Source organism: Arachis hypogaea, chromosome 18, assembly GCF_003086295.3.
Source record: "Arachis hypogaea cultivar Tifrunner chromosome 18, arahy.Tifrunner.gnm2.J5K5, whole genome shotgun sequence".
Classification (NCBI taxonomy): Eukaryota; Viridiplantae; Streptophyta; class Magnoliopsida; order Fabales; family Fabaceae; genus Arachis; species Arachis hypogaea.
Genome location: NC_092053.1, coordinates 27,497,865 through 27,523,348, shown reverse-complemented (window position 1 = coordinate 27,523,348; position 25,484 = coordinate 27,497,865). Strand labels below are relative to the sequence as shown.

The window sequence follows — 25,484 nt, the reverse complement described above, 5'->3', positions numbered from 1 at the left end:
GGATGAAGATGTCACTGAAGAGCAAGTTGCTAAGTACCTTGGAGTAATCATGAAGCTAAATGCCAAGTTATGTGGTAATGAGACTTGGGAGAATGAACCTCCATTGCTCATCAAAGAACTGGATGACTTGACTAGGCAGAGATTACCTCAAAAGAGATAGGACCCTGGAAAGTTCTCAATCCCTTGTACCATAGGCACCATGACCTTTGAGAAGGCTTTGTGTGACCTAGGGTCAAGCATAAACCTCATGCCTCTCTCTGTAATGGAGAAGCTAGGGATCATTGAGGTACAAGCTGCAAGAATCTCACTAGAGATGGCAGACAATTCAAAGAAACAAGCTTATGGACTTGTAGAGGATGTCTTGGTAAAGGTTGAAAACCATTACATCCTTGCTAATTTCATAGTCCTAGAGACTGGGAAGTGTATGGATGAATCCATCATCCTTGGCAGACCCTTCCTAGCCACAGCAAAAGCTGTGATTGATGTTGACATAGGAGAATTGATCATTCAAGTGAATGGAGACTCCATTGTGTTTAAAACTCAAGGATATCCCTCTGTCACCATGGAGAGGAAGCACGAAGAGCTTCTCTCAATACAGAGCCAAACAGAGCCCCCACAGTCAAACTCTAAGTTTGGTGTTGGGAGGCCACAACCAAACTCTAAGTTTGGTGTTGAACCCCCACATTCAAACTCAAAGTTTGGTGTTGGGAGGTTCCAACATTGCTCTGAACATCTGTGAGGCTCCATGAGAGCCACTGTCAAGCTATTGACATTAAAGAAGCGCTTGTTGGGAGGCAACCCAATTTTTACTTTAAATTTCTATTGTTATTTTATGTTTTCTGTAGGTTGATGATCATGTGAAGTCACAAAAATAATTGAAAAAGCAAAAACAAAGTGAAAAATAGAATGAAAAATAGAACACCCTGGAGGAGACAGTTACTGGCGTTTAAACGCCAGTAAAGGTAGCAGAATGGGCATTAAACGCCCAGTCTGGCACCATTCTGGGCGTTTAACGCCAGAAAAGGGCACCAGACTGGCGTTTAACACCAGGAATGGGTAAGAAGCTGGCGTTAAACGCCAGAAATGGGCAGCAGCCTGGCGTTTAACGCTAGGATTGGCAGAAAGGAGTGTTTTGCGCGCCACTTGGTGCAGGGATGAGATATCCTTGACACCTCAGGATCTGTGGACCCCACAGGATCCCCACCTACCCCACCACTCTCTCTCTTCTTCACCCATTCACCAATCACCTCCATACCTCTTCCCCAAAAACCCCTCACCTATCAAATCCTACCATTCTCTTCACCACTCACATCCATCCTTCATAAAACCCCACCTACCTCACCATTCAAATTCAAACCACTTTTCCTCCCAAACCCACCCTCTATAGCCGAACCATACACACCCCTCTCACCCCTATATAAACCCATCTTCACTCCTTCATTTTCACACAACCTAAACACCACTTCTCCCCCTTGGCCGAAACACAAAGCCCACTCCATCCCCTCTATTTCTTCTTCTTCTACTCTCTTCTTTCTTCTTTTGCTCGAGGACGAGCAACCTTCTAAGTTTGGTGTGGTAAAAGCTAAAGCTTTTTGTTTTTCCATATCCATTTATGGCACCAAAGGCCGGAGAAACCTCTAGAAAGAGGAAAGGAAAGGCAAAAGCTTCCACCTCTGAGTCATGGGAGATGGAGAGATTCCTCTCAAGGGTGCATCAAGACCACTTCTATGAAGTTGTGGCCAAGAAGAAAGTGATCCCCGAGGTCCCTTTCAAACTCAAAAAGAATGAGTATCCGGAGATTCGACATGAGATCCGAAGAAGAGGTTGGGAAGTTCTCACCAACCCCATTCAACAAGTCAGAATCTTAATGGTTCAAGAATTCTATGCCAATGCATGGATCACCAAGAACCATGATCAAAGTGTGAACCCGGACCCTAAGAATTGGCTTACAATGGTCCGAGGGAAATACTTAGATTTTAGTCTGGAAAATGTAAGGTTGGCATTCAACTTGCCCATGATGCAAGGAGATGCACACCCCTACACTAGAAGGGTCAACTTTGATCAAAGGTTGGACCAAGTCCTCATGGACATATGTGAAGAGGGCGCTCAATGGAAGAGAGATTCAAGAGGGAAGCCGGTTCAACTAAGAAGGCATGACCTCAAGCCCGTGGCTAGGGGATGGTTGGAGTTCATCCAACGCTCAATCATTCCCACTAGCAACTGGTCCGAAGCTACTATAGACCGGGCTATCATGATACATAGCATCATGATTGGAGAGGAAGTGGAAGTTCATGAGGTTATATCCCAAGAACTCTACAAGGTGGCGGACAAGTCCTCTCCTTTGGCAAGGTTAGCCTTCCCTCATCTTATTTGTCACCTTTGCAATTCGGTTAGAATTGACATAGAGGGAGACATTCTCATTGATGAGGACAAACCCATCACTAAGAAAAGAATGGAGAAAACAAGAGAACCTCATCAAGAGCATGAGGAAATTCCTCATCATGAAATCCCTGAGATGCCTCAAGGGATGCATCTTCCTCCACAAAACTATTGGGAGCAAATCAACACCTCCCTAGGAGAATTAAGTTCCAACATGGACAACTAAGGGTGGAGCACCAAGAGCATTCCATCCTCCTTCATGAAATTAGAGAAGATCAAAGAATCATGAGAGAGGAGCAACAAAGGCAAGGAAGAGACATTGAGGAGCTCAAGCACTCCATAAGATCTTCAAGAGGAAGAACAAGCCGCCATCACTAAGGTGGATCCGTTCTTTAATTTCCTTGTTCTTTATTTTCCTGTTTTTTGAATTTTTATGTTTATGTGTATTTATGTTTGTGTCTTTATTACATGATTACTAGTGTCTAAGTGTCTATGCCTTAAAGCTATGAAAATGAATCCATCACCTTTCTTAAATGAAAAATATTTTTAATTGAAAAAGAAAAAGAAGTGCATGAATTTCAAATTTTAAAACAGTTTAATTATGTTGATGTGGTGGCAATACTATTGTCTTTCTGAATGAATACTTGAACAGTGCATATTTTTGAATTTGATTGTTTATGAATGTTAAAATTGTTAGCTCTTGAAAGAATGAAAGGAAAAGGAGAAATATTATCTGATGATCTGAAAAATAATAAAATTGATTCTTGAAGCAAGAAAAAGCAGTGAAAAGCTTACAGGAAAAAAAAAGAGGCGAAAAAAAAAAGAAAGAAAAAGAAAAGCAAGCAGAAAAAGCCAATACCCCTTTAAACCAAAAGGCAAGGGTGATAAAAAAGGATCTAAGGCTTTGAGCATCAGTGGATAGGAGGGCCCACAGGAATAAAATCCTGGCCTAAGCGGCTAAACCAAGCTGTCCCTAACCATGTGCTTGTGGCGTGAAGGTGTCAAGTGAAAACTTGAGACTGAGCGGTTAAAGTCGAGGTCCAAAGCAAAAAGAAGAGTGTGCTTAAGAACCCTGGACACCTCTAATTGGGGACTCTAGCAAAGCTGAGTAACAATCTGAAAAGGTTCACCCAGTTATGTGTCTGTGGCATTTATGTATCCGGTGGTAATACTGGAAAACAACGTGCTTAGGGCCACGGCCAAGACTCATAAAGTAGCTGTGTTCAAGAATCAACATACTTAACTAGGAGAATCAAAAACACTATCCGGATTCTGAGTTCCTATAGATGCCAATCATTCTGAACTTCAAGGAATAAAGTGAGATGCCAAAACTGTTCAGAAGCAAAAAGCTAAAAGCCCCGCTCATCTAATTAATACTGATCTTCATAGATGTTTTTGGAATTTATTGTATATTCTCTTCTTTTTATCCTATTTGATTTTCAGTTCCTTGGGGACAAGCAACAATTTAAGTTTGGTGTTGTGATGAGCGGATAATTTATACGCTTTTTGGCATTGTTTTTAGTATATTTTTTTGTATATTTTAGTTAGTTTTTATTATGTTTTTATTAGTTTTTATTTAAAAATCACTCTTCTGGACTTTACTATGAGTTTGTGTGTTTTTCTATGATTTCAGGTATTTTCTGGCTGAAATTGAGGGACCTGAGCAAAAATCTGATTCAGAGGCTGAAAAAGGACTGCAGATGCTGTTGGATTCTGACCTCCCTGCACTCAAAGTGGATTTTCTGGAGCTAAAGAAGCCCAATTGGCACGCTCTCAATTGCGTTGGAAAGTAGACATCCTGGGATTTCCAGCAATATATAATAGTTCATACTTTGCCCGAGATTTGATGACCCAAACCGGTGTTCCAAGTCAGCTCAAGAATTCTGGCGTTTAACTCCAAAACTGGCACAAAAGCTGGAGTTAAATGCCCAAACTGGCACAAAAGCTGGCGTTTAACTCCAAGAAAAGTCTCTACACATGGAAGCTTCAATGCTCATCCCAAGCACACACCAAGTGGGCCCGGAAGAAGATTTCTGCATTAATTACTGATTTCTGTAAACCTTAGGCTACTAGTTCTCTATAAATAGGACCTTTTGCTATTGTCTTTACACACTTTTCAGATCTTTACTCATACTTTCATAGTTCTTTTCACGTTTGGGGGCTGGCCTCATGGCCATTCCTGGACCTTGTTCTTATGTATTCTCAACAGTGGAGTTTCTACACACCATAGATTAAGGTGTGGAGCTCTGCTGTTCTTCATGAATTAATGCAATTACTACTATTTTTCTATTCAATTCACGCCTACTTCTTCTCTAAGATATCACTTGTTCTTCAACTTGATGAATGTGATGATTCGTGACACTCATCATCATTCTCACCTATGAACGTGTGCCTGACAACCACCTCCGTTCTACCTTCGATTGAGTGTATATCTCTTGGACTCCTTAATCAGAATCTTCGTGGTATAAGCTAGAATCCATTGGCGGCCATTCTTGAGAATCCGGAAAGTCTAAACCTTGTCTGTGGTATTCTGAGTAGGATTCAAGGATTGAATGACTGTGACAAGCTTCAAACTCGCGAGTGTTGGGCGTTAGTGACAGACGCAAAAGAATCACTGGATTCTATTCCGACATGATCGAGAACCGACAGATGATTAGCCGTGCTGTGATAGAGTGCGTTGAACATTTTCACTGAGAGGACGGGATTGTAGCCATTGACAACGGTGATGCCCAACATACAGCTTGCCATGGAAAGGAGTATGAATGATTGGAAGAAGGCAATAGGAAAGCAGAGGTTCAAGGGGAACAAAGCATCTTCATACGCTTATCTGAAATCCACCAATGAATTACGTAAGTATCTCTATCTTTATTTTATGTTTTATTTATCTTTTAATTATCAATTCTTCATCACCATCTGAATCCGCCTGACTGAGATTTACAAGATGACCATAGCTTGCTTCAAGCCGACAATCTCTGTGGGATCGACCCTTACTCACGTAAGGTTTATTACTTGGACGACCCAGTGCACTTGCTAGTTAGTTGTGCGGAATTGTGACAAAGTGTGATTCACGTTTGAGAGCTCCAAGTCTTTGGCGCCATTGTTGATGATCACAATTTCGTGCAGCAACTGATGAAGTTAAACCAACCCGGATATGCCTCCAACTTGCTGATGGCTCCATTAAGATTCCATCAGGCGTAATTGAGGACATGATGGTCAAGGTTGGGCCATTCGCCTTTCCTACTGACTTTGTAGTGCTGGAAATGGAAGAGCACAAGAGTGCAACTCTCATTCTAGGAAGGCCCTTCCTAGCAACTGGACGAACCCTCATCGACGTCCAAAAAGGGGAGATAACCCTAAGAGTCAATGAGGATGAGTTTAAGTTGAATGCTGTCAAAGTTATGCAGCATCCAGACACATCAAAATACTGCATGAGCACTGATATTATTGACTCCTTGGTGGAAGAGATCAATATGACTGAGAGTCTCGAATCAGAGCTAGAGGACATTTTTAAAGATGTTCAGCCTGATCTGGAGGAACCAGAGAAAATAGAAAAACCTCTGAAAACTCCTCAGGAAGAGGAGAAGCCTCCTAAACCCGAGCTCAAACCACTACCACCATCCCTAAAATATGTATTTCTGGGAGAAGATGCCACTTTTCCCGTGATCATAAGCTCTACCTTAGAGCTACAGGAAGAGAATGCACTAATTCAGGTGCTAAGGACACACAAGACAGCTCTTGGGTGGTCCATAAGTGATCTTAAAGGCATTAGCCCAGCCAGATGCATGCAGATCCTATTGGAGGATGATGCTAATCCAGTGGTTCAACCACAGAGGCGGCTAAATCCAGCCATGAAGGAGGTGGTGCAAAAAGAGGTCACTAAGTTACTAGAGGCTGGGATTATTTACCCTATTTCTAATAGCCTCTGGGTAAGCCCTGTCCAAGTTATCCCCAAGAAGGGAGGCATGACAGTGGTTCATAATGAAAAAAATGAACTGGTTCTTACAAGAACAGTTACAGGGTGGCGTATGTGTATTGACTACAGAAGACTCAATACAGCCACCAAAAAGGATCATTTTCCTTTACCATTCATAGACCAGATGCTAGAGAGACTAGCAGGTCATGAATACTACTGCTTTTTGGATGGCTATTCAGGTTACAACCAAATTACAGTAGATCCTTAGGACCAAGAGAAAACAGCATTTACATGTCCTTCTGGAGTATTTACCTATAGAAGAATGCCATTTGGTCTGTGCAATGCACCTGCAACCTTTCAGAGGTGCATGCTCTCTATCTTCTCTGATATGGTAGAGAAATTTCTAGAAGTCTTCATGGATGACTTCTCAGTATTTGGAGACTCATTCAGCTCCTGTCTTTACCATCTAGCACTTGTTCTGAAAAGGTGCCAAGAGACTAACCTAGTTTTAAACTGGGAAAAATGTCACTTTATGGTGACTGAAGGAATTGTCCTTGGGCACAAAATTTCAAACAAGGGAATAGAGGTGGATCAAGCTAAGGTAGAGGTAATTGAAAAATTACCACCACCTGCCAATGTTAAGGCAATCAGAAGCTTTCTGGGGGCATGCAGGATTCTATAGGAGGTTTATAAAGGATTTTTCAAAAATTGCAAAACCTCCGAGCAATCTGCTAGCTGCTGACACACCATTTATCTTTGACACAGAGTGTCTGCAGGCGTTTGAGACTCTGAAAGCCAAGCTAGTCACAGCACCAGTCATTTCTGCACCAGATTGGATATTACCATTCAAACTAATGTGTGATGCCAGTGACCACGCCATTGGTGCAGTATTGGGACAGAGGCCTAACAAGCTTCTACATGTCATTTATTATGCTAGCCGTGTTTTAAATGACGTGCAAAAGAATTACACAACCACAGAAAAGGAGTTACTTGCAGTGGTTTATGCCATTGACAAGTTCAGATCTTATTTAGTGGGATCAAAAGTGATTGTGTACACTGACCATGCTGCTCTAAAATATCTTCTCACAAAGCAGGATTCAAAACCCAAACTCATAAGATGGGTGTTGCTTCTGCAAGAGTTTGATATAGAAATAAGAGATAGAAAAGGGACAGAGAACCAGGTAGCAGATCACCTGTCCTGGATAGAACCAGTAGCAGGGGCATCCCTCCTTCCTACTGAGATATCTGAAACCTTTCCAGATGAGCAACTCCTTGCCATTCAGGAATTAGTTTGCAGACATCGCAAACTATAAAGCTGTGAGATTCATACCCAAAGAGTACAGTAAGCAACAAATGAAAAAATTGATTTCTGATACAAAGTACTACTTGTGGGATGAACCATATCCCTTTAAGAGGTATGCAGACAAAGTAATCCGCAGATGTGTTCCTAGAGAAGAGGCACAGAAGATCCTATGGCATTGCCATGGATCACAATATGGAGGACACTTTGGAGGTGAGCGAATAGCCACAAAGGTTCTCCAATGTGGTTTCTACTGGCCTACTCTCTATAGAGACTCTCGAGAGTTTGTATGTAATTGTGACAGTTGCCAGAGAGCTGGTAATCTGCCTCACGGTTATGCCATGCCTCAACAAGGGATCTTAGAGATTGAGTTGTTTGATGTATGGGGTATTGACTTCATGGGGCCTTTTCCACCATCATATTCAAACACTTATATTCTGGTGGTAATAGATTATGTATCTAAATGGGTAGAGACAATTGCAACACCTACTAATGATACTAAGACAGTAATGAAGTTCCTCCAGAAGCATATCTTCAGCAGGTTCGGTGTCCCTAGGATACTGATCAGTGATGGAGGCACTCATTTATGCAAAAAACAACTTGACTCTGCTCTGGTCCGATATGGAATTAACCATAAAGTGACCACTCCATATCATCCACAGATAAATGGGCAGGCTAGAGTTTCAAATAGAGAATTAAAATGGATCCTGGAAAGGACTGTAAATACCCGTAGAAGGGATTGGGCAAGAAGTCTGGATGATGCTCTGTGGGCATACAGAACAGCATTCAAGACTCCTATAAGGACCTCTCCATACCAGCTTGTGTATGAAAAAGCCTGTCATCTGCCAGTGGAACTGGAACACAAGGCCTACTGGGCAACCATGTTCTTAAACCTTGATGCTAAGGTAGCTGGAGAGAAAAGATTACTCCAGTTAAATGAGCTGGAGGAGTTCAGACTTAATGCTTTTGAAAATGCTAAAATTTATAAAGAGAAAGCAAAAAGATGGCATGACAAAAGGCTGTCATCTAGAGTCTTTGAGAAAGGACAGAAGGTCCTGCTGTTTAACTCTAGGCTCAGATTGTTCCCTGGGAAATTGAAATCCCGGTGGAGGGGACCGTATGTGATTACAAGTGTGTCACCATATGGCTATGTAGAGCTTCAAGATATTGATTCTGACAAAAAGTTTATTGTTAATGGACAGAGAATCAAACATTATCTTGAAGGTGATGTTGAGCAAGAATGCTCAAAACTGAGACTAAATTAAAAAGCTCAGTAAAAGTCCAGCTAAAGACAGTAAAGAAGCGCTTACTGGGAGGCAACCCAGCCATTATCAAAATTTAGATGTTTATAACAATTATATAAATCCATTTAATTTTGTTGTTCATGTTTATTAATGCTTTTTAGTGAAAAAGTCAGGGAATTGAAGGTTCAGAACATAAAGCAGAAGAATCACAGAGAAAAAGAGCTCACTGGCATTAAAACGCTAGTAAAGGTATCATTCTGGGCGTTTAATGCCAGAACTGGCAGCATTCTGGGCGTTTAGAAAAATGCCTAGTAAAGAAGGATTTCTGGCGTTTAACGCCAGCCAGGGTACCTGGCTGGGGGCTGGGCATTAAACACCCAAAATGGCCACCAGATGGGCGTTAAATGCCAGAACAGCTAGGGGAGAGGTAATTTCGTTTCCAATCTAATTTTTTTCGAATTTTCATGTTTTAAATCAAAATTTTTTGCATCCCAACATTACAAACATTCATTTTTTAATTTCCATTCACAAAAATTTATAATCTTATAAATTCTTCTTAATTCTTTTTCAATTCCTTTTCAAAAACTCATTCATATTTCCAATTTCTTTTCAAATCTTTTTAACTCATTCATATCATCTTTTATTTCTTAGATGCATAAACAAAAATTCAGATCGAAATAACTCATATCTTTTTCATATCTCTTAAATTTTGAAAACAATCTTCTCTTTTTCATTTCATGTTTATCTTTTATCAAATCATATCTTTTTCTAAAAATTTTGAACCCCTTCCCTCCCTCCCCTTTATTTATAAATTCGGCCATCCCCTTTACTCCATCTTTCAAATCCTTCTCTCCCTCTATTCATCTTCTTTCTTTTTATCTTGCTTGAGGGCAAGCAAATCTCTAAGTTTGGTGTGATTTTCGTGATCCCTGAGATAAAACAAACCAATCTCATGGCACCCAAAGGAAGACAAACCGCTTCAAGAGAGAAGAAAGAAAGCAATCCAAAACCACGTTAGATGCATGAGAACTTCTGCACCAAAGAACATGCAGACCATTATTTCAAAATTATGTGCAGAAGATCAGTGATCCCGGAAGTTAGGTTCAATCTGAAAGAATATGAATACCCAGAGATCCAAGAGCAGATTCAAAACAGGGGTTGGAAAGTCCTGGCTAGTCCTGAGATACATGTTGGAAGAAACATGGTCCAGGAATTTTATGCAAATCTGTGGATGACAGAAAAGCAAAGATTAGAGGGAACTGCTTTCTACTCCTTTCGGACTATGGTCAGAGGGAAGGTTATTTACTTCCACTTTGACAAAGTGAGAGAAGTTCTCAAACTTCCTCAACTACAAGATGATCCAGAGTCCTTTAACAGGAGAATGGCCAAGGATAAAAGGCTAGATCAAGTTCTAAAGGACATATGCCTCCCTGAAACCAAGTGGATTACCAATTCAAAAGGTGTCCTAAACCAGTTAAAGAGAGGAGATCTCAAACCAGTTGCTAGAGGGTGGCTGGACTTCATTGGGCGTTCTATACTTCCAACCAGCAACCGATCTGAAGTCACTGTCAAAAGGGCAGTGATGATCCACTGTATTATGCTGGGAAAGGAGGTAGAGATTCATCAGCTGATCCCTGTTGAAATTTATATGTTTGCAAACAAGGAATTTACTGAGGCCAAATTGGCCTACCCAAGCTTGATTAGTCTGTTATGCAAAGATGTGGGGGTATAGATGGGTGTGGATGAATATATCACAGTTGAATGCCCAATCACCAAAAAAGTGATGAATGGACCTCAAATTCAAGATAACCTCATCAAGAGGGGGGCGCATGAGCTCCTACCAGAAATTCCTCAGTTTAACTACTGGGCCCGCTTAGAAGCATCTGTCACCAAGCTGCAAGAAGTTGTGAGTCAACTCAAAGAAGAACAGCAGAATCAAAACAGTATGCTTTGCAAAATGCTCATAGAACAAGAGAAACAAGGGCGTGAGATACAGGAGCTAAAGCGTCAGAAGTTGTCCCTTGAAGAGTTGGATGTCCCACAGATTGAAGGAGCACCTATCCCTCAAAATCAAGGTTGTTGAGTCCTAACTCTGTGATAACTTTTATTATTAGAAATCTATTTTAAGAGTTACAGAAGCATTAGTATTAGAGTCATTTATTTTTATGTCTTTAATTTCCTTTCTTTTATTATTATTTGTCTGCTTTCATGTTTATTTTATGTCTTATTTTTATTCCATGATCAATAAAGTTTAGAGTCTATGTCTTAAAGCTATGAATGATTCCATGAATCCCTCACCTTTCTTAATTGAATAATATCTTTATTTGCAAAAGAAAAAGAAGTACATGGGTTTCGAAATTTATCTTGAAATTAGTTTAATTATTTTGATGTGGTGGCAATAATTTTTGTTTTCTGAATGAATGCTTGAACAGTGCATATTTTTTATTTTGTTGTTTATGAATGTTAAAATTATTGGCTCTTGAAAGAATAATGCAAAAAGAGAAATATTATTGATAATTTGAAAAATCATAAAATTGATTCTTGAAGCAAGAAAAAGCAGTGAAAAACAAAGCTTGCAAGAAAAAAAAGAAAAGGGCGAAAAAAAAGAGAAAGAGAAAGAAAAAGCAAGCAGAAAAAGCCAATAGCCCTTTAAACCAAAAGGCAAGGGTAAAAAGGATCCAAGGCTTTGAGCATTAATGGATAGGAGGGCCCAAAGGAATAAAATCCTGGCCTAAGCGGCTAAATCAAGCTGTCCCTAACCATGTGCTTGTGGCGTGAAGGTGTCAAGTGAAAAGCTTGAGAATGAGCGGTTAAAGTCGTGGTCCAAAGCAAAAAAAGTGTGCTTAAGAGCTCTGGGCAGCTCTAACTGGGGACTCTAGCAAAGCTGAGTCACAATCTGAAAAGGTTCACGCAGTTATGTGTCTGTGGCATTTATGTATCCGGTGGTAATACTGGAAAACAAAATGCTTAGGGTTACGGCCAAGACTCATAAAGTAGCTGTGTTCAAGAATCAACACACTAAACTAGGAGAATCAATAACATTATCTGAATTCTGAGTTCCTATGGAAGCCAATCATTCTGAACTTCAAAGGATAAAGTGAGATGCCAAAACTGTTCAGAAGCAAAAAGCTACTAGCCCCGCTCATCTAATTAAGACTGATCTTCATTGATAATTTTAGAATTTATTGTATATTCTCTTCTTTTTATCCTATTTTGTTTTTAGTTGCTTGGGGACAAGCAACAATTTAAGTTTGGTGTTGTGATGAGCAGATAATTTATACCCTTTTTGGCATTGTTTTTACATAGTTTTTAGCATGATTTAATTACTTTTTATTATATTTTTATTAGTTTTTATTCAAAAATTATATTTTTGGACTTTGTTATGAGTTTATGAGTTTTTCTGTGATTTCAGGTATTTTTTGGCTGAAATTGAGGGACCTGAGCAAAAATCTGATTTAGAGGCTGAAAAAAGACTGCAGATGCTGTTGGATTCTGACCCTTCTACACTCGAAGTAGATTTTATGGAGCTACAGAGGCCCAATTGGTGCGCTTTTAATTGCGTTGAAAATTAGACATCTTGGGCTTTTCAGCAATATATAATAGTCCATACTTTTTTCGAGATTTGATGGCCCAAACTAGCGTTGAAAGCCAGCCTAAAACTTTCTGGCGTAAAACGCCAGAATTGGCATAATTCTTGGCGTTAAACGCCCATTTTGGCACCCAGAGTGGCGTTTAACTCCAACTTTGGGCATATGCACTTGAAAGCTCAGCCCAGACACGCACCAAGTGGGTCCCGAAAGTAGATTTCTGCACTATCTGTACTTAGTTACTCATTTTTTGTAAACCTAAGTTACTAGTTTAGTATAAAAACTATTTTTAGAGATTCATTTTGTAACGAATGACATTTCACACTTCATATTGTATCTTTTACGGCATGAGTCTCTAAATCCTATAGGTGGGGGTGAGGAGCTCTGCTGTGTTTCAATGGATTAATACAATTACTACTGTTTTCTATTCAATCACGCTTGATTCTATTCCAAGATACTCACTCGTACTTCAATCTAGGGAATAATATGATCCGTGACACTCATTATTATTTTCAATTCTATGAACGCATGTCTGACAACCACTTCCGTTCTATCTGAGCTCAACGTAGTCATTGGGCGACGTTTGAGTACGTATCTTTTGGGTCTCTAATCCACAGACCGAGTCCGGAGATTAGAACCTTTGTGGTATAGGCTAGAACCAATTGGCAGCATTCCTGGGATCCAGAAAGTCTAAACCTTGTCTGTGGTATTCCGAGTAGGATATGGGAAGGGATGACTGTGACGAGCTTCTAACCTGCGAATGTTGGGCACAGTGACAGTGTGCAAAAGGACAAGGGTCCTATTCCAACGCTAGTAGGAACTGACAGATGATTAGCCGTGCGGTAGCTGTACATGGTATTTTTCATCCGAGACGAGAAATCTGACAGTTGATTAGCCGTGTAGAGATCGTACCTAGTATTTTTCATCCGAGAGGATCATACAGCTTGCCATTGAAGGAAGCCATGCGTGTTTGGAGAAGAAGACTGTAGGAAAGCAGATATTCAGATGACAGAGCATCTCCAGAACCTCAGCTTGTTTCTTATTACTGAATCACAAGCACTATTTATTTCATGTTATTTATTTTTCATAAATACAATCATTCTTATCATTAATCTCCTGACTAAAATTTACAAAATAACCATAGCTTGCTTCAAGCCGACAATCTCCGTGGGATCGACCCTTACTCACGTAAAGTATTACTTGGACGACCCAGTGCACTTGCTGGTTAGTTGTGCAGAGTTGTGAAAAGTGTAATCACAATTTCGTACACCAGAATGCCCTCGACTGTCATACTCAGCAGTTTGCCTATGTTCACGACTGCAGCAAGTTCCCTGGCAGGGATATCACTCCTTCGCCTGCTACATGGGATGCTTGTCTCCGTTTCATTATTTGCGTCAGTTTTCCATGGAATTTTCTCCGTGAGGTCGTCATTGGTAAGATCAACCTGAAATTGTTGTAAAGGAATCGGTGGGGACACCCACGGAAGGAAAAACAATGGAATAAAAACTGCTAAATGAGTACAACAAAGCCTTGCTACATACGCACCACTTCCAGGATACGGACGGATCGGGGCTTCTTAGGATAGGGGAATGGTTTCTTCATTGCTTTCTTTAACCTCTTGGTGCTGAAGGGGATGTGGTCGATGGTGAAGGTAGTATCCACGGCGGGACTCCGCAATAGGTTGGGAGCTCTGGATGGTTTCCTGCTTCTACTGCTTTTGATAGCATTTTTGTTCTTCTCGCTCATGTTGGAGACCTTCCCCGTGCGGTTGCGTCAATCGCCTCTACAACTCGCGCAATTAAGCTCTGTACCGTATAATTATCCTTATTTCTTTAGTTTAGTTTCAATATAATGTTAATGTGCAGTTCTAATCTCTAAGTCTTCATTTCTTTCTCTCTAATTCATTAGTTTTATAGATTCTGTGCTCAGGTTTCTTGTTACTCGAAAATAGAACTTAGAATCACTTTAGTCGTGTTTATGCTTTGGGCTTTAATTATGCTTAGATTGTGATTGTATTGAATATTTCAATAGTAATATAATGAGTATTAAATTATTAATATTATAACAACCTTTCATGTTGTCATTTTGTATTTAGATATTTTCTTTTGTTATTTAATTTTAAAGTTTCTACTTTATCATATGACTTTGGTTGATAACATTTTATGTAATATTTTAAATTTAAAAGACTTGTTAAGGTTTATATTAGACTATAATTATGTTTTAGGATATTTATTTATATTTTATTTGTTATTTTATTATAAAACGATTTTTTCGGTTGAATCACAACCGAATCAGTTGGACCAATAAATCAATTAATTAGTATCTAAAACGGTTCGATGACCTGTCTCGCTTTCAAAACCTTGGATATGAGTTGCAACCATGGTTCTAAAAATCAAATAGAACTGGCTGGTCTCACCGGGAACCGGTCATCTTTGCAGTTCGGTTTATATAGAAAAACCGCAATTATAAAAACCATTCTAGAACCTTGCATCGGCCGGTCGATCCGAACCGGAGCTGGCCGGTTTTCACTTTTCAACCCAGAACAAAGCCTCACTCACCTTCATGCATCTCCTTACCTCTCAAAGAAAAACCCTAGCCTCCGTTCAAGCTGTGTCACCGTCGTTGCTATCTTCCTCAAGCTGTCTCACCGCCGCCGTCGAATCTGGTCCAGTCGTCGTCCCCACTGCTTCAGCGTCGTCGCAGCTCGTCTCTGCCGTCACGTCACGTTGCCTTTGTTCAGCCGCGTCGCCTCTGTTCTGCGGCCGGCCTTTGTTCCAGTTCCATCACCTGTGTCTTCCTCGTCTGTGCTACACTGCTCCCTATTCCTCGCCTCTCTTCTTCAAACTGTGTCTTCCTCGTCTAGCAGGAAATCCCCTAATCTCTGTCAAATCTCAATCTCTGACTCTCTCTGATGCTTTCCCTCTGAAATTTGAATTCGCGCGACCAAAATCCCCAATTTCGAGTGTCTCTGTGAGGCTTGCCGCCGATGTTGTCGAATTGGACTGGTGGTGGTTGGACAGTGTGAGCGTGACTTTAAGAGTGCGAGACACTCTGCCTTTCTGGCTCTCTGGCTCTGCGACTACAAGTTTCTCTACTCTCTAACTCTCTGCGACAGTATGACTGCATCTCTGCCTCTCTGGTCTCTGACTCGCTGCTGCTCTTCTCCTCCCCTTCAACGCCCGTTTAGGTAAGACCTCCCCTTTATCTTCTTCAATGTTCAATCTGTTGTACTTGTGCTATATTGTTTTCTTCTTTGTTTTGTTCTGAATATGCTTATGATGTATTGATGATTTTGCTGAGTTTTGAGTTATTAATTTACTGAATTTTTATTTGGATTCAGATTGTTGATATTGAATTAATTCTGCTGAGATAGAGTTATAAATTCAATTTTTTTAGTTTAATTTATAAATTCTGCTGAGATTGATTTATAAATCCAATCTGTTGTACTTGTGTTGTGCTGTATTGAATTTTTGTTATGAGCTATTAATCTGTATGATTGAATCTTCTCTGCGGCATTGAACTGAATTTACTTATTTAGACTTTAGTTAATTAGTTGTTCATTGCTAGTAGTTTGGTTGTTTTATTTGCTAATTGAATTTATTTTTGTGTCGTATAAACTTGCGAGTTGTAAATTTTTCTTTTGATTTGTCAGTTGAGTTGTGAATGTGTTATGAGTTGTGACTTTTGATTTGTTCTGGTATATATTAGGTTGAATTTGTTGCTAATTATCATCACTGAACCTTGAATTTGTTGCTGTCTTACTGAAATAATTACTTTGCTAAATTTTGTTGCTGTAAATCATCTTTGGAGCTAAATTTTTTGTTAGATGAAAATTATCATAGTTGAATTTGTTTTTAATTCAATGTAGGTATAGATGAATTAAATTAACTCAATTAACTAGATGAGTAGATGATTGAATATTTGTTATTGGTTTGGTTAGTTCAATGAATTTTTTGTTTCTTGTGACTATCTTAATGATTTCAATAGTGATATAACGACTAATGAATGATAAATTGTTAATAATTGATGAGATCAAAGGTTAAATTGGATTTTAGTTAGATGTAGTGCTTTAAATTTTGAACATTTTAAGATTTATATTAGATTATAATTATGTTTTAGGGTATTTATTTATATTTATTTATTATTTTATTATAAAACAGTTTTTACGGTTGAACCGGTTGGACCAGTGAACCAGTGACTAGAGTTTGATGACTGGTCCAGTTTTTAGAACCTTGATTGCAACAGAAGAATCACTAGATTTTGAATTCCCTTTTCCCACGCCAAGTCCAGACTGATGAGGTCTGCCGTCAGTGCATCACAAATACCAACCTTTTTGGCAAAACCAGTAACCCATCTTCCATCAGAATCTCTAAGAACTGCTGGTCATGGACAACCCTTCGCAGCGCCGTCGGCGTTGAGCTTATGCAACTTTACTGGTTGCGGGCTTCAAGCTATAAGGTTACTTTTGTCTGCTGAGAATTAAAATAGGCTTCAAGTGTCTGTTGAGAATTAAGATGTTAGCCAGTAGTAACTGGGATTAAAATGATTTAATGTTTTTTTTTAAAATAGAGTAGATACATTGCAAAATTTTCAAGAACAATATAAAGTAGATTTAGCATTTGAGAGGGGTGGTTGAAGACGCTCTTGTGTTGGGGCCCACTTTTACCTGAAAAATAAATATTGAGCGCTTTACATGGTCTTTACATGGTAGTGGACTAGTGGCATGCTTTGGTAGTTGTGTTAGTCAGAATATACCCATGAGGCTGTGTGTGAGAGTTAGTGATGAAGCCCCAAGTTGTTCCGTACTATATTCCCAATCCCACAATCTCACTCTCCACCACACTCCAACCTAATTTTAATTTTGCATCTTACAGACCCAGAGCCAGAGTCATGGCTGCGTCCACTCCCAATGTGCCTCCCCACCTGAACCACTTCGCCGATGTGGCCAACAAAGTTGCTGATGCTGCCGGAGAGGTCATCCGTCAGTATTTCAGGAGTAAATTCGACATTATTCAGAAAGACGACCTCAGTATGCCCCCCTCCAACCTTCCAATGCTTTTCATTTTCTCTCTGTTTGTTAATTGGAATTGTCGTCGTTGCATCAGGTCCAGTAACAATTGCAGATCAATCCGCCGAGGAGGCCATGGTTTCCATCGTATTAGACAATTTCCCTTCTCATGCTATGTGAGTCGAGTCTTAACCACAAGGCCCTTTGTTGCCTTTTGCATTCACTCACTCATGGCATATTGAGAATTGCAGTTATGGAGAGGAAAAGGGGTGGAGATGTAAACAAGACACTGCTGACTATGTCTGGGTCCTGGATCCTATTGATGGCACAAAGAGCTTCATCACTGGTAACTGCTATCATTATTCATTGCCTCTCGTTAAATATTTCATCCATTCATTCTGACTCTGCCTCTCATTGCCTCAGGAAAACCCCTTTTTGGAACTCTGATTGCCCTTCTGCACAACAGTACACCAGTATGCACGCACCTCTTTAAACTCGCTCCTTTATATTTGAATCCATGTAGTGTGATTGCCATTACCATCAACCATATTTTGTTTCCTTTCCTTTTGGTTAGATCCTTGGCATCATTGATCAACCTGTCTTGAGAGAAAGATGGGTCGGGATGATCGGAGAGACGACTACACTCAACGGAAAACATGTGTCCACACGTGCTTGCTCCAACCTCTCTCAAGCATACCTGTATACCACAAGCCCTCATCTCTTCAATGGAGATGCGGAGGATGCATTCATCCGTGTTAGGGACAAGGTAGGTCTGTTGCGTTATTACATGGATTCCCTTTCTTTCCCAAGATGAATATTCTTAATTTGCATTCTGCAGGTAAAGATTCCGTTATATGGTTGTGACTGCTATGCATATGCTCTTTTGTCTTCTGGCTTTGTGGATCTTGTCGTTGAGTCTGGTCTCAAGGTACTATATTTTTTCAACTCTGCTTCCAAATTCAAACTAGTTTGTTACATACCTATCTTTGCTGATCTTTTGTGTTTCAGCCATACGATTTTCTTGCATTGATACCTGTTATTGAAGGAGCTGGAGGTGTCATAACTGATTGGAAAGGACAAAAACTTCATTGGGAAGCTTCTCCGCTTTCAATTGCAACTAGTATGGCCTTGTTTATTTCAATTGCTTCCTCCTACTCCTAATCCTGTTATCAACTTGAGGTTTTCGTGAATTGCATGTCACAGGTTTTAATGTTGTGGCGGCTGGTGACAAACACATCCATCAACAGACAATAGATTCATTGCAGTGGAAGTGACAACGGGGATTCTTCAGAATTCAGTTGTTATGATATCGGTTTTGACCATTATTTAACTAATAAGTAGTTCAAAAGGGCTTACTCTAATATCTCTTGCCCAAGTTAGCATGAGCTACAAATGATGATTTTTCCAACACCTTTAAAATGTAGTTGAACCAGCCGTGATGAACAACGTAAGTTCCGTGTTTTTCCCAAGTTAAAGATCGCATGATAATCCGAACAGTGAAGTATGTTAGCACACTCCAGATAGTTACATATCTAGGCCCACTGCTTGCTTTAACTATCACTAATAATATGATCATGTTAGAATTAGAAGGAAAATCACTTTGCACTTGCTAGCTATACATAAATGTGAGAAATCAGAATTACTGAACAACTGGAGAATTAATTTGCTAAGGCTTGTACATGGTATTGAACCTAGTAATGTGGCAAACAAACAAACAACAACAAAGCCTTGTCCCACTAAGTGGGGTCGGCTACATGAATCAAACGACGCCATTGTGTTCTATTATGTATCATGTCTATAGAGAGACCGTTTACATGTAGATCTCGTTTGACCACCTCATGGATGGTCTTCTTAGGTCTTCCTCTGCCTTTCGTTCTTTGTCCATCTTCCATCTCATCCACCCTCCTGACTGAATGTTCTATCGGTCTTCTTCTCACATGTCCAAACCACCTGAGATGCGATTCAACCATCTTTTCCACAATGGGTGCTACTCTAACTCTCTCCCTTATATCTTCATTCCTTATTTTATCCAATCGCGTATGATCACTCATCCATCTTAATATCTTCATCTCTGCCACACTCAACTTATGTTCATGCTCTCCTTTAGCCGCCCAACACTCCGTACCATACAGCATAGCCGGTCTTATAGCGGTGCGATAGAATTTACCTTTAAGTTTTAAAGGCACTTTTTTGTCGCATATAAAACCAGATGCACTCCACCATTTTGACCAACCTGCTTGGATCCTATGATTTACATCATGTTCAATCTCTCCATTATCCTGTATGATGCACTCAAGATACTTAAAACTTTTAACTTTTCGTATGATGTTTTCTCCAATCTTCACCTCTATATTGTGGTTTTTCCTTCTCAGACTGAACTTACATTTCATATATTCCGTCTTGCTACGGTTTATGCGCAGACCATAAACTTCTAGAGCTTCTCTCCATAACTCCAACTTCTTATTTAGGTCTTCCCTTGACTCTCCCATAAGGACGATATCATTGGCAAAAAGCATGTACCATGGCACAGGCTCTTGGATATGCTCTGTGAGTACTTCCAAGACTAATGTGAAAAGGTATGGACTTAAGGATGATCCCTGGTGTAATCATATACCAATAGGGAATTCTTCTGTCACACCACCTTGAGTCTTCACACTAGTTGTGACCCCATCATACATGTCTTTAATTGCCCGAATATATGCGATCCTTACTCTCCTCTTTTCTAAAACCTTCCATAAGACCTCCCTTGGTATCCTATCATACGCTTTTTCCAAATCAATAAACACCATATGTAGATCCCTTTTATTACTACGATACCTCTCAATTATCCTTCTTAATAGGTATATCGCTTCAGTGGTAGATCTGCCTGGCATAAATCCAAATTGGTTCTCTGTTACTTGTGTCTCTTTTCTCAACCTCTGTTCTATCACCCTTTCCCATAACTTCATAGTATGACTCATAAGCTTAATCCCTCTATAGTTTCCGCAACTTTGTATATCCCCCTTATTCTTGTAGATAGGTACCAAGGTGCTCTTTCTCCACTCATCAGACATCTTCTTTGACCTTAAAATCTCATTAAAAAGCATGGTTAACCAGTTAATGCCTTTTTCTCCAAGACCCTTCCAAACCTCAATCGGAATATTATCAGGTCCTACTGCCCTGCCATTTTTTCATCTGCTTTAGAGCCTCTTTTACCTCGAAGTCTCGAATCCTTCGATAGTAGTCAAAGTTTTGATCTTCTTCCCTTGTGCATAATCGACCAAGGCTCGGAAGAGTCTTCTGTCCCTCATTAAATAACTCGTAGAAGTAGCTCTTCCACCTTTCATTAATCTTCTCCTCTTGAGCCAATACCTCTCCATCCTTATCCTTTATGCACTTAACCTGATCCAAATCTCTTGTTCTTCTTTCCCGGCTCTTTACAATTCTATATATACCTTTTTCTCCTTCTTTCGTGCCCAAAGATTGGTAGAAACCCTCATATGCTCTTGTTCTTGCTTCACTTACAGCCACTTTTGTCTCTTTCTTAGCCGCCTTATATTTTTCCCAATTATTTGCATTGCGGCATAAAGACCACTCTTTAAAGTATTCCCTTTTTATCTTTATCTTTTCTTATATACTCGCATTCCACCACCAGGACTCCTTGTCTCTTGGTTCTATTCCTTTAGATTCACCAAAACTTTCTTTTGCGGTTCTTCTAATAACTTCTGCCATCTCCCTCCACATCTCTTCCGCGCTTCCATTCCCATCCCACTTTGCCTCTTCTCCTACCCGTCTTAGGAAGCTTCTTTATTCCTCACCTTTCATCCGCCACCACCTTGTCCTTGGGTTCTTCGTATGATGTCTTTTCCTCAACTTTTGCTCAACGCGAAAATCCATGACGAGCACCCTATGTTGTGTTGTCAAACTCTCTCCCGGGATAATTTTACAATTAATGCAAAATTTTCAGTCGACTCTCCTCAACAAGAAGAAGTCGATTTGAGAGCTTGTCATGCCACTCTTATAGGTTATAAGATGTTCGTCTCTCTTTTTAAAACATGTATTTGCGATGAGAAGATCAAAGGTTGAGGAAAAGTCCAAAATAGTTTTACCCTCGGCATTGATCACCTCAAAACCATGACCTCCGTGAATATTCCCATATCCAGTCACTTCTCTCCCAACATGGCCATTTAAATCTCCTTCTAAGAAAATCTTATCTCCCAAAGGTATGCCTTGAACCAAACTCTCTAGATCCTCCCAAAACCTTATCTTGTGTTGTTCGTCCGAACCCACTTGTGGTGCATAGGCGCTAATCACATGGAAAGCACCTCCCTCCACCACAAATTTGATAGAGATGATCCGATCTCCCACCCTCTTGACATCACATGGAAACCTAGTAATGTGGCAAATGCGTATTTTAAAATGGCTTGAGTGGTATCACCACAATATTATGCTTACTGCATTCATTGTCAAGAGGCCTCAGAACATCTCTAATGATCGACCAGCACATCCGAAGTAGGAGTGTTCAAAATTCAAACCGATTCAAATGAAACTGTTTATTCAATTTAAATTCAAACCAAAAAGCAATTAAAATTGCACTAATTTAGATTTGATTGGATTCTATTTTTTACAAATAGCTGGATTGAATTAGATTTCGTATTTATTTTTCATAACTAATCTAATATAAACCGCACAATATGCTATAATATTATTATTTTATTATTTTATTATTATATTTATAATTATATTTATAATATGTTCAATTTGTTATATATTTTTATATTATTCATGTATTATTATTTAATAAATATTTTAAGTTTAAAATGTGATTTATTTATTTATTTTAATTAACCTATAATTTTATTTCTATTATATTATCGTTGGTCTTTTAAGATATTATTGAGACTTGTTATGTCATTATTGATTATTTAAAATTTGATGCTGAAACTTGTTATATATATTTAATATTTTTAATTTACAAAATCGCAAATTCAATTCAATCCAAACGTTTGAAATTGGATCAGATCGGATCATTTTTTTTTTTAAATCATCTCATCTAAACCGTACTGCAAGTAAAATTAGTGTTTGAAATTAGATTCAAAACCAATCCAAATCGTACTACGAACACCCCTACACTGAAGGGAATTCAGATCATCCTCAATTTTTGAGGATTCGTTCTTTGCAACCCGTAAATTCTAAGTACAATTACAAAATTTGAACCAAGTCAATTCACTAAAGCACTACATTAGCCGGGTATAAGTAGCATTTATAATTACAACTAGCTTCTACAAACAAACAAAATGCAAAACTTTAATTTCAGCAAAGGGAAACATGAATTGCAGTCACGTTAGGCAGGCATATATAAATTTGTGGAAATGTTTGGTAACTAAAGAAAATCAGCAAAAAACAGTCATAACTTGCCTTATTTAGCATTTATTAATTGTTACGATAATTAATTAATGCTAAATAAAGCAAGTTCTGGCTGTTTTTTTTTGTCTACCTAGCATTACCCATTTGCTTTCAAAAATGTCCTCAATTATGTTTACTCACTTGCTATACTATAGAATACATAAATATTAATGCAATAAATTGTTAAATAAAATTATTTAAATTAATAATTTTATACTTAACTATGGCTTTGAGTATTTAAATTAATAACTTATGGTTAAATAGAATTAATTCGGCATTACCACAACACCAAATTAGATTCCAAGCTAATTATCAATATGAAAAAGTATATGTCCTCTCCTTTCCCTCGCTTTTCCAACTCCACAGTTTTGATTCCAAGCTAATTATCAATATATTTGATGATATATTTCGACTCAATTTGAATGGATTCTACCACATGAACTCACACTTAAGTACCAAAATAGCATACTTTCGTGTTTTGTCCCCAATTTGACCCTAAATGTGAAAACATGTAATTTTGTGCTTGAAATGAGCAATTTAATTCTACTTTTATTCTATTTGATGCCATGACAAGTTCGTTAAGTGATTTCAGGCCTTGGAGGCAAGAATGGATAGCCAAAAGTGGAAGAAAGCATGTACAAGGGAGAAAACATGAAGAAAACAAGGAAAAGTACACACAGCAAAGTGTGCGTGCGCACAAGTAAGCGTGCGTGCGCACAAGCACCTGTGCGTACGCACAGGTCCCTGCACGTGGTTGCATTAATGAAACACGTGCTTTGCGAATTCTGAGGCCTCTTGGCCCATTTTGGAAGGCTTGGATGCTGATTTTGGATGCTATATGAAGGGGAATTCAACACATATGAAGGCATTAGGTTGTAGTTTTAATTAGTTTTCATTAGGTAGAAAGCATCATTAGGAGTAGGAGTAGTGTAGAGTAGATTGCTCTCTTAGGATTTCATTTCAATTTCCATTGTAGCATTTTATAGCAAGTTTTGATTTTGGATTTTGCTTCTTTAATTGTAAGTACTCTCAATTTCCTCTTTAATTACATTGTCTTTATTTTCATTTCCTTTGGTTCAAGTTACTTTGTTCATATTTGCAATTTTGTGTTTCTTGAAGTTTTGATCAATGAATTTTATGTTTCATGTTTCCTTTATGCTTGATTGCTTGTCTCTTGTTGATATTGTTGATAGTTGGTTATAGTTTGCTATTTTTCCTTGTAATTTTTCATGTTTTACTTTTATGCACACAAGGTGTTTGTGAAAATGCCAACCTTAGGATTTGAGTAGATTTTTCTACCTTGGCTTGTGGTTTGAGTTCCTAGGATACTAGAGTCATAATGTCTGACATTTAGTGGTAATTCTTGGGTAGTTAGTTGAATCTTGTTTCCATTAATGCTAGCTTTTTATCAACTAGTTTGGTAAGTTAGCTAGGACTTATGGAATAAGGTCAATTATGCTTGCTTGACTTACTCCTCGATGTTAGGGGTTAACTAGGCGAGATTGACTCATCATAATTATCATAGTTGTGGTTATGGCGATGATAAGATTCCTTGGACTCTCATTCCCAAGTCAAGGCTCTTTATTGCATTGATAGCATTTTCACTAGTTTTGATCTCATTTTCTCTTTACTTGCATTAATTCCAATTTTAATCATCTCTTAGTTCTTTTATTGCTTGGTTCTTTTAATCTTTAGTTCTTTGATTGCAAAACCCCTTTTGTCCCCTTAACAACCGAAAGAGAAACACTCTCAATTGCGTCGTAGGAAGAACGATCCGAGGTTAAAAGACTCTCGGTTTATATGTTTTGAATTTAACATTTGATTAGTGTTCAATTGTTGGGTTTGGACTATACTTGCAACGGACAAATTCTATTTTTAATGTGAAAATCCAAACCTATGCTTTTGGGCATCGATCAATTGATCTATGGAAGTTGAACTTGCCTCACAAAATTAAGCTATTTATCTGGAAAGCTCTTCATGGCCGGCTTCCGGTGCTTGCTCAGATTAATCACCGCATCCCATCTATATCGCCAATATGCCCGCAATAGAAACAATCACTCATTGTTTGATCGATTGCTCTAGAATTAAAGAAGTATGGTCTCAGAGTTATCTTCGTGACTGTCTTCCCCCTCAAATTCCTAACGACTTTTGGACATGGTAGACTGCATCAACAGATATGCTTAACCCGTTGAAGAATTCTGACTGTAATCCTCAATTGCTTGCCATCATTTGCTGAAACTGCTGGAAAGCTCGCAACCAGTTAATTTTTTAAGGTTCTACTTCAATGTCGTCTGCCATTCTAGTAAGCTTTGTCAAATTGCTCCGTGAAATCTAAAGAATTCACAGTTTAGATCGTCATCTCTATGAGGCAAACTCTTAGTTTCATTCAATTTGATTTATCATTCTTTCTTCTTTAAGATTTTTCTTCGTTTTTCGACCATGCACCGTTGGATGAATTCTTTCAGTGTATTGTTTTGAGAAATCCCCACCTTTTATTATACCGTCCTGCTTTTGGACATCTTTATATTTTATTTTTTAATAATTAATAAAATATAACCTATTATCTTTAGAAAAAAAAACGAAGATCCTATTTAAAAAATATTCGCTGCGAACTTGTTTATCCCCTTAAAACACAATATTTTGAGCCGTTGTAAAACGATGTCGTTTT

General features: G+C 38.8%; 1 protein-coding gene across 2 annotated transcripts; it reads left to right on the top strand.

Annotated features, from left to right (window-relative positions):
* The first annotated feature begins 14,919 nt into the window (after window positions 1–14,919).
* On the top strand, window positions 14,920–18,945 carry LOC112771437 (bifunctional phosphatase IMPL2, chloroplastic). 2 transcript variants are annotated; one of them, XM_025816193.3, is made up of 10 exons: window positions 14,920–15,610; window positions 16,584–16,881; window positions 17,298–17,452; window positions 17,529–17,607; window positions 17,683–17,777; window positions 17,855–17,904; window positions 18,006–18,197; window positions 18,270–18,359; window positions 18,440–18,551; window positions 18,635–18,945. In XM_025816193.3, the coding sequence occupies exons 2-10, from the start codon at window positions 16,718–16,720 to the stop codon at window positions 18,703–18,705; spliced, it is 1,008 nt and encodes a 335-aa protein (XP_025671978.1). In that variant the 5' UTR covers window positions 14,920–15,610; window positions 16,584–16,717; the 3' UTR covers window positions 18,706–18,945. The 2 variants fall into 2 exon arrangements, with proteins under 2 accessions (XP_025671978.1, XP_025671979.1); XM_025816194.3 differs by lacking the exon at window positions 16,584–16,881 and having other exon boundaries at window positions 14,976–15,610.
* The last annotated feature ends 6,539 nt before the right edge of the window (window positions 18,946–25,484 follow it).